This window comes from Marmota marmota, unplaced genomic scaffold (assembly GCF_001458135.2).
Source record: "Marmota marmota marmota unplaced genomic scaffold, marMar, whole genome shotgun sequence".
Classification (NCBI taxonomy): Eukaryota; Metazoa; Chordata; class Mammalia; order Rodentia; family Sciuridae; genus Marmota; species Marmota marmota.
In genome coordinates, this window is record NW_025999968.1 from 27802988 (window position 1) to 27813006 (window position 10019).

Here is a 10019-nt window from a genome sequence, read left to right on the forward strand (position 1 = left end):
TGAAATGTCAGGTTGTTACTGCCTACAGTCCTGTTTCCTGCTTTGTTAAACAGCATGATGAGCCAGCTATTCAATTCCTTCCCCTCAACTCCAAAGGCACTACTTTGTGCTTCCAATTATGTAATAGATTCTACTGTGGTGGTAACTGCTGATACATTTTTTACTGTGTATAGCCAAACTTTGTATCATGCAATGACATTAAATGACAATTTAGCTGTTTTGAAAAAGACAAATAGCCTCATCTGGATGACAAGGCATCACACTCTACATTAATTTTTGAAACTATGGGCTAATTAAATTTCTGAGAAAAATAAAGATGCTTCCAGTGTATGCTGATTCAATTGCATTTAGATGCTATGTACAATCTTTACCTCACCAGATTCCTATGAACCAATTTTATCTTTACACAGATTTGAACTAACTACTGTGTTCACTGGTCTCATAAAAGTCTGATAGCTGATTCATCTGCTACTTCTCTTACTTTTACAGAAATAGACTGATAAAACAGAAAGCAGTGTTTCATGTTTTTATTCTATTACAGAAAAACCTCTAAAATGTCACTTGTATGGAGCTATAAATGATATTAATTTCTCTTCTCACAGCTCAGAAGCAAAGCAGCAGTCTTTTTTTTTTTTTTTCTTTAACAATCCTTCAATTCCTGAAGGATTTTTAGCTGCTCCCCTTTGGCAAGGATTGACTTTTATCTTTAAAACTTTCTATCAGTGTTTCCACGAGTTTCTTTTTAAAGTATGTTTAAAACTAATATATGTCGAAAAAAAAAAAAATCTGAGAAAGAGAGGGTCTGGGCTGACCCCGCTCTAAGGAAAAGAAACGGATCTCTTGCGGTGACTCGGGCCCTGTGTCGGGTCAACCCGGTGGTCCTGCGCACCTAGCACCATGGAGATGTGGCCTCCTCTCGGGGCCACCTGTTTGCTGGGCTTCAGTTTCCTGCTCCTGATCACCTCTTCTGACGGACACATTGGGCTTGGAAAGGGTTTTGGTGATCATATTCACTGGAGAACACTAGAAGATGGGAAGAGAAAAGCAGCAGCCAGTGGATTGCCTATTATGGTGATTATCCATAAGTCTTGGTGTGGAGCTTGCAAAGCTTTAAAGCCCAAATTTGCAGAATCTACAGAAATTTCTGAACTTTCCCATAATTTTGTTATGGTAAATCTTGAGGATGAAGAAGAACCCAAGGATGAAGATTTCAGCCCTGATGGGGGTTATATTCCACGAATTCTTTTCTTGGATCCTAGTGGCAAGGTGCATCCTGAAATCATCAATGAGAATGGAAACCCCAGCTACAAGTATTTCTACATCAATGCTGAGCAAGTTGTTCAGGGGATGAAGGAAGCTCAGGAAAGACTGACAGGTGATGCCTTCAGAGAAAAACATCTTGAAGATGAATTGTAACACAGATATATCCCTTCCTTCATTAAAAATAGTGTTCTGGAAGGAAAGCAGCAGAGGAGCGAATATTGAGGAATTGCCCAAAACAATTAAACTGACCAGGAAACCTTTTTTCTTCCTACACTGGAAGGAGCTCTCTCACTGTGGAAGAGATCTGTTAAAAGAAGCTGGTCTGATTGTTTGTGGATCCAGCAGTGTGGCAGACTTGCTTCTTTTGCTCCCTGTCACCTAAATGCCCATCTGTCTTTGAATGTAAAGAATGAAACCTGACACAGAACTTGAGCCACTTGGAGGTTAATACCTCACTTACACTTCAGTATTTTGAGTCTTTTCCCATTTCCTCCTGCTTTACTCACCTTAGTGGTGAAAGAGACAAGTAGCATCTTTTCTACAATGTTAAAATGGCCGGAATAGCAATTTTTAAGAAAACAGTAAATCCTAAATGTAAATCAGTAATTCTATCCCCTGTCAAGGAGACCAGCCTTTTTTTTTTTTTTTTTTTTTTTGTCTTTTTCTCCTGGGAATAATCTTGGGCTTCTTCCTGAATCCCTGCATCCTCCTTCCTCTTTTCCTGCTCAGGCCGTTAGCGTGCGTGCGTGTGCAGGAATGACTATGTGCTTGGACCGAGCCGTAGCTGGAAGCATGCTTTCCCTTATTACTGTTGGAGAAACTCAAACCTTCAAGCCCTAGGTGGAGCCATTTTTGTCAAATCATCAATGATATTTTTGTACTGGGGTTAATCCCCCCAAAAGATAAAATATTAATTGTTCATTAAACTTTAATAAAACTTTAAAAGGAAAAAAAAAACTAATATATGTCTCCTACTTTAGGTTTTTACTCATAAGATTTTACTATGATTTTTTTTAAATGAAAATGTAATCATTTTTTACAGCAAGTTATCTACATGCCCTTAATCTTACTAAACTTTTGTTTTTTTCACATACCTATCAGTTCCTGTACCTATTCTTCCTCTTATTTTGGACACACTCCAAGTAAATTGCAAACATTTATATATTTTCACTTAAATATTTTAGAACTCATATCATGTACAGAGTTCAATAATTATTTTTATTTGTTTCTTTACATATGACATTTAAATACAATGAAAGGCATAAACTTTAAGTGTATGTTCACTGATTTTCAACATAGCCTTTAATTATATAACCCAAATTTCTTTCACGATTTTTGTTTTCTCAGTACTGAGATTGAACCAACGGGTTCTCTACCACCGAACTATATCCTCAGTCCCCCCTGCTTTTTACATTTTTGAAACAAGTTCTCTCTGAATTAACCTGGAAGACCTCAAATTTATGCTCCTCCTGCCTTGGTCTTCTGAGTCACTGGGATTATAGGAATGAGCCACTGTATCTGGCCAAGTTGTATGTAACCATAACTCAATCATCTCTCAGTCTCCCTTTCCTATATCAACTGAAAAATCACCTCAATTCTGATTTTTATTGTTTCATATTTAGTAGCTATTATACATCTTATTAAGCCAAAAGATTTAATAAACTCTGAAAGAATGGTCCAGAATGATGGAGTAACAATCTTTGAAAATCTGATTTTTTCATAAGAACAATAAGACCACCAACTAAAAAATAAGCAAAAATAAAATTTTTGAAACTATGGGAATTAATAAATGCTGAAAACTATCTAAAAGGTGATTATTCATACAAAGAAAGAAACAAAGACAGCCAAAGCAAAGTAAGGAGAGTGAGCTTTGTATCATTTTCAATTGCCTTAATCCCATTCCTCTCTCCAGCTCTTCATAATGTTCAAAAATCAACAGGCTGGCTGCCATGGTACCTGTGAACAACCAACATCCTAGCAGCTACTGAGGAGGAAGGAAATATTTCGAGATCCGTAAATGTCACTGTTGGACCTGACAGGTAGCTTGGTGAGAATCTCTCCACGATTTATCTTTCTCTGAATGAATTGCAGGAGCTCATTCTATTGAAACACCCCTACCCTCAAGGCTTCTGTGGCAAAGAATAGGGTCAATAACTTAATGCCAAAACTGCATGAAATGGCATTGGTAGTTTGGACTGAATAGAGGCTGAGTACCATCTTAAAAAGAAAATCTGGGAAATAAGATGTCATAATCCTCTGATGTATTTTGGGGGCATGTGAAAGGCTACACATATAAGAAGGGTTGTGTGAATGTAAGCCCAGGAAAATTACCAAAAGATTACTTTCTATGTAATTGGAGGTTTTTTTGAAATAGCAAGTATTAGCTAAGGCAGAATCATATACTACCCATAGGACTACTGAACACATGCCCCAACACACACATGGAACCCCCAAGCAAGCTTAAAAGAATTGGCAGTTCAAGGTATTCAAGAAAATCTCTGTCCAATCATTAGCTGATAAATAAGCTAACCATGCAGAAACTTGAGTGGACTTATATGATATAGGATACAGAATTCACAGAAGTACAGAAAAATAATTAGACAGAAACTACAAAAAGCAGCAATCTCAGAATATCCTGGAGAGAGGTAGTATTTGATTTTCAGAGTTGCCATATTCCATTATTTCAAAAAATAAGAATCAAGATTTTTTTGTATTGCATTTTCTTTTTCATTTTAAATCAAGGTAGTAATGATCATCCTCATGGCAGATATTAAGAAAATAGTTTAAAAATAGAAAGCAAAGAAGAGAACTAAATAGACTAGAAAATGTCTGCCTTACACAAGTGAAGCAGCAGTAAAGGACAGAGGAAAAAATGGCATTCATCAATCTTTATTAGTAATTATTTTAGCTTTTTTTTTTTTTTGTCACTGTGACCAAAAGACCTGACAAGAACAATTTCAGAGGAGGAAGTCTATTGGGGAGGCTCACAGTTTTAGAGGTCTCAGTCCATAGATGGCTGACTTTATTTCTTTGGGCTCAAGTTGAGGCAGAACACCATGAAGGAAGAGCGTTTAGGAAGAAAACAGCTCAAGACATGGAACCAGGAAGCAGAGAATGACTCCTCAGCTTTGTAGGGACAAATTTTATGCCTCAAAGACACCTCCCAGTGATTCATCTCCTCCAACTACGCCCTACCTGCCTATAGTTAACCACTCAGTTAATCCATCCAAGTGGATTAGTGTCTTGATTTGGTTAAGGTTCACATAATTCAATCAGTTCACCTCTAAAATTTCTTGCCTTGTCTCACACACGAACTTTTAGGTGAAAATGCATATCTCAACCATAAGAGTAATTATGTTAGATATAAGTGTACTAAACATTCCAATTCAAAGACTAAAATAATAGAGTGGATTTAAAAGTGATCTGACATTACACTATCCTACGAAAGATCCTTGAAATTCAAAGGAACAAGTAATTTAAAAATAAAAAGATATAAAGAGACACACAATTTAAATAATATTCAAAGCAGGACTGGAATGATTCTTGGTATATATCTCACAGAAAACAAACTTAGAAACAATTTTTTACTAAGCAAATAAGGATATTTTAAAGCAAAAATGTCAATCCCACATAAATTCACAAAAAGTATAAATATATATGCACATAAAAACAGAACCCTCTAATACATAAAACAAAAATGATAGAACTGAAGATAGAAATAATCAATTCCATGATAACATTTAGAGACTATAATACTCATCTCTCAGTAATATATAAAACAGAAGATTAATAAAGAAAGAGAAGACATGACTATAACCCTTTAACCAATTAGACCTGCCAGAGACCTTTGGCTCACACTACCCAATGAGAGGAAAGAATTCATTCCTCTCAGATGTATGTGGAGTATTCTTAAATTAAGATCACTTGTTATGTCATGAACAAGCTTAAAATACTAAAATTGACTTAAAATGTGTATCCATGTGCAATAAACTTGGAATTAAGAACAGAAGAAATTTGAGGAATATATAAATGTCTAGAAATCAAACTAATGTTAAATTTTAAAAAAATGGTTCCAAGAGTAAATAAAAAAAGAAAGAAAAAAAAATTGAGATGAATGAAGTATAAACAAAGCATATAGATGGGCAGCCAAAGCAGTCCTAAAGGGGAAGTGTAATTATGAAACATGTATAATAAAAAACAAAATTATTCCAAATCAATAAAGTAAACTTCTACCTTAAGAATCTAGAAAAACAAGAGTAAAGTAAATGCAAATTAAACAGAAATAAGGTAATTATAAAGATTAGAAAGGAGTATGTGAAATAAGACTAAACCAAACTCAAAGGGGATTTTTTGGAAAAAAAAACATTAAAATTAGCATATATTTAACTATACTTATTAAGAAAAAAATATTATGACCATCTCATAAAAGGTATCAGTGAAAACCAGCAAGTATAATAGTATTGAAAAATCAAAATTGGATGCTTTATCTCTAAGATCAGGAACAAGAAGGATAACTCATTGTATATAACAAAGTTCAAGAAATTTTAGCAAGAGATATAAAGCAAGGTAAAGAAATAAAAGGAAAAGATTAGAAAAAATAAAAAGACAGGACTCCCTCTACTTACATATGGCATCTCTAATATAAAGAAAATCTTTGAGGACTGGGGGGCTTGGGGAAGAATAACACTAGAACAAAGAAATTAAATATGGTGTTATTATTTAAGATTAATATGTCAAACTTATTTGTATTTTTTTTTCGTTTTCTTTGGTACTGGGAATTTAAACCAGGGGCATTTTACCAGTGAATTACATTACCATAACTTTTCTATTATATTTGCATTTTTAAAATTTTGAGACAGGGTCTTGCTAAGTTCCTTAGGACTTCATTAAATGGCTGAGGCTGCCCTCAAATTTGAGATCCTCCTGCCTTGGACTCCTAAATTGCTGGGATTAAAGCCTGCTCTACTTCACTTGGCTTTTTTTGTATTTTTATTAAACTATCAATGAACATTCAAAAGTGTGATCAAGTAACATCATCAAAAATATTAAAATATTTAGAAAGAATTTAACAAAAATAATGTAAGACATAAGCTCTGAGAAATCACAAAATATACTTTAATAAAATAAAAAAGACCTAAACAAAAACAAAATGGAAACTTCTTGTGGATTAAAAACTAAATATCACTAAGAGAGCATTGTTCCCCAAATTAATATACAGATTCAACACATTCCCTTTCAAAATTCTGCTACCATTTTTGCATAAATGAATGATCTGATGTTAAAAGTCATGTGAATTTCAAAAGAACCTGAATAATAAAAACAATAGTGAAAAAATTCAGAGTACTCACACTTCTGTTTTTTAGCAACCATGTCATCATGACTTTGTAATCAATCAAAAACAACACAGATATATATTTTTGGATTTAAAAAATTATCTTCTGTCATCCCTATTCCATCACCTTTCCTACACTAATGTAAATGTATATGATTGCAAGTTTTTCTACATCTACATTAACATAATTTTTAGAATTGCATGTAAGTTCTTATATAAAATACTTACTTCACATTAAAATTTGAGATTAGAGAAGGATCTGTCCATTACTTCTCACTCCTCATATCCCTAACAACAATCACTAACCATCCATTAATATGAGATCCTATAGGATAGATAAATGTGACTCAATGCAATATATCTCTCTAAGATAACTCTCTGGATATTTAAAGGTAATAATTGTGTTAAATTTTAGTGTACTAACATTTCCAAATAAGATTATGTCAGTTGAGAGAAAGTTTGTTTCTTAATGAAATGATGGCATATTATCATACATGAAACCCATACCTAATAATTATATATTTTATAGACAGTATTTTCTTTGTTTTCTATCAAGAATAGGTTTTGTTGTCCATATAATTATTTGGTTGTCATCACTCTGAACAAACAAATACAGGCTGACATTTTGTATTAATAAAATCTTATATACTGAAAGACAAATAGAATTCTAGAACTTCCAGAAATATTGACAAAGTCTACCCAAACTCCGGTTTCCAGTGACTAAGTTTCCCATTTTCAAGTAAATTATTTTGCTTTGTGTGTGTAATGAAAAGCACATCCATATAAATAATGAGTCATACTGTACGTACAGAGTATAAATAAGGTGAACATTTTCAAAAAGTTTCTCCTTTCTCCTTTTCTTCATTTTCCTCAACTTCAGCTTTGTATTATTTACTCTTCTCATATTTTTTTGACAGCGATTCAAAATTCTAAGCTCAGCTAATGCTCAAAAACATCATATATTATTTAAGAAAAGATGTGTGTTGAACGCATTTCTATAGACATTAGCCCCTAGGGAGACCCTTTTGAAAATTTTGCTTAGTGGTTAAGTCTAGACAATATTTTCTTAGATACAACTATATTTTCTAATGTATCTCACAGATGCCATTAACTGCAAGTACATGGTTTGTGCTCTACTACCATTAGCTATTATTTGAGAATTCACACTGAACTGATCTTTACATCCTATAATGTTTTCAGCATTTCAATGAAATTAGACTTTGTGTCTGATAGACTAACTTAGTCATGTTTTTCTCCCTAATAAAATTAATCATTGCCTCTAGGAGTAAGTCAAACTTTCTCTGAATTCAATTTGACCATGCAGATTTTACAACTCACTTGAACTATTTTGCTACTGGCAGAGAATCTCTCTGTCAGCCACTGCTGTAAACTTTGCATTTGGCATCTTTTGAACTAGGAATACAAACATAATAATAAAAGGATATGACTAAGAAGCTAATGGCTTTTTCATCAGTGTTTCTCACATCAGTGATAGTTTAGCAGATTCTGTGTCATTTTTACCTGGGGGTAGCTAAATTGGGAATATGTCTTTTGAAGTTAAAAATAAAAGGTCATCATTTTCACTACAGGGATAGATGAAAGGACAGATTACAAGATACCAGTAGAGTTCAGAATGGCATTGAGCCTCAAGGCATTTTGTTGAAAAAAAAAATTCACAGACAAACAGGTTCGATAACTAGTACACACATCATTTTTCTTACATTCTTCTAAAACTTTACACCTGCTAAAGAAAGTACTTTAGTTTTATCTGAATTGGCTGTGAAACAATTTTATTCTTATTCAGTCATTTAATGGAATGTGACCTTAAGGGGGAAGAGTAGAGGAGTTTGGAGACTTAATAAAAGATAAGGGTTAAAAATCAGGCATCTATCTATAGAGAGATTTGTTGTAAGAAATTGGCTCACACTATCATGAAGGTTGAGAAGCCCTCAAATCTGCAGTTGACAAGCTGGGCATGTATTTTTTAATGGATAAACAGGAAAATGAATTCTGTCTGGTTCAACTTCAGTAATTCTATGTTCATTTTTATAGTGAATACCATATACTATTATAGCTGCTGTACCTATGATTTTATTGTCTACTCATTTGTGAACATCTTCAAAGAAGAGTCTAAGTGAGTCTTGAGTATTCAGCATAGAACCTTAACCTTCTCATGAGTTCGGTGAACATTTTTTCATAGATTAGTGAATGACCAATGTCAACTGCAATTTGATAGAATAATACCTCACATCATATGTCATTTTAAAATTGCCAAGTTCTGTACATACTTTATCTGATCTGAGAATTATGATGCTAATTCTATAAATGAAAAACTAAAGCTCAGAGACAGTACCAAAGTGTAGGCAATGGTTAGCAGAACAAGCACGAGAAAAAAGAGGTGATGAACACAAACCTGTCTAGTAAAGTATAAGGAGATGATTAGGAAATGATGGGTGGAAAAATCATATAAACTTATATCCTTTAAGGGTTAATATAATTATAGATGCCCTTAAAGATTGTAAGAAAAACTTTCCTTGTGTTCAAAATACACTTGCTTCATTTTTCAAAAACCCTGTGAAATAAAAATTATTATCATGGTACTAACGAGGAAACTGAAGCATTCAGAATTTCTTTCACCTGAACAAATTTTTATATTAAGTGACCTTTAGAGCCAGGACTTCTACCAAACTCTAAGTCATCTCTAAAACCTTTGCTACTGACCACTATAAAATAACATTATTAACTCTTTGAAACATGCCTCTAATGTATGCATAATTAGAACATTTTATTACTAAAAAAAAGAATTTCAGAAAGTTTAAATGACTTGTCCAAGTCATACAACTAACAGAGCAGGAAATTTAAATCAAAACCAGAATGTGTTCTGTTTTATTCTGTCACCAGTGAAGATGACTTACATTGCTGTTTAGGCCTTTCATTGTATAAAACAAGAAGGGTACCTATGCTCAAAGTATGGACTTCAACAAACAGAAAAAGGTACAGATACAGTCATTGGACCCTCTGAATGTCTAATTTATAGAAATCTAAAATTCTCTGCACTTTACACATTAAATCCTGATAAAAATATGATAAAATCCTGGACTGGGTTGGGGCTCAGTGGTAGAGTGCTTGCTTGCCTAATTCATGTGAGGCACTGGGTTTGATTCTCAGTGCCACCTAAAAAAAAATAAATAAAATAAAGTCATGTGTCCATCTACAACTAAAGAAAAATATCTTTGAAAAATATCTGATAAGATCCAACTTGTATTGACATAGGTAATAAAAAGGCAACATATAGCAAGATGAGTGCCAAGGATGCGCCAATATAGTAAATGACAAGGTCTGTACCACAAAGGATGGAGATTTCTACCACTGTTTGCAAATAGTTCCTCTAATTTCTTAAAGAAGATATTGTTAATGATCATAT

At 33.4% G+C, this 10019-nt stretch overlaps 1 protein-coding gene across 1 annotated transcript; it reads left to right on the top strand.

Annotated features, from left to right (window-relative positions):
* Positions 1-771: 771 nt before the first annotated feature.
* On the top strand, positions 772-2209 carry LOC107136229 (thioredoxin domain-containing protein 12-like). The gene has a single exon (XM_048803503.1). It carries the CDS (start codon positions 898-900, stop codon positions 1414-1416), a length of 519 nt encoding a protein of 172 aa, XP_048659460.1. The 5' UTR covers positions 772-897; the 3' UTR covers positions 1417-2209.
* The last annotated feature ends 7810 nt before the right edge of the window (positions 2210-10019 follow it).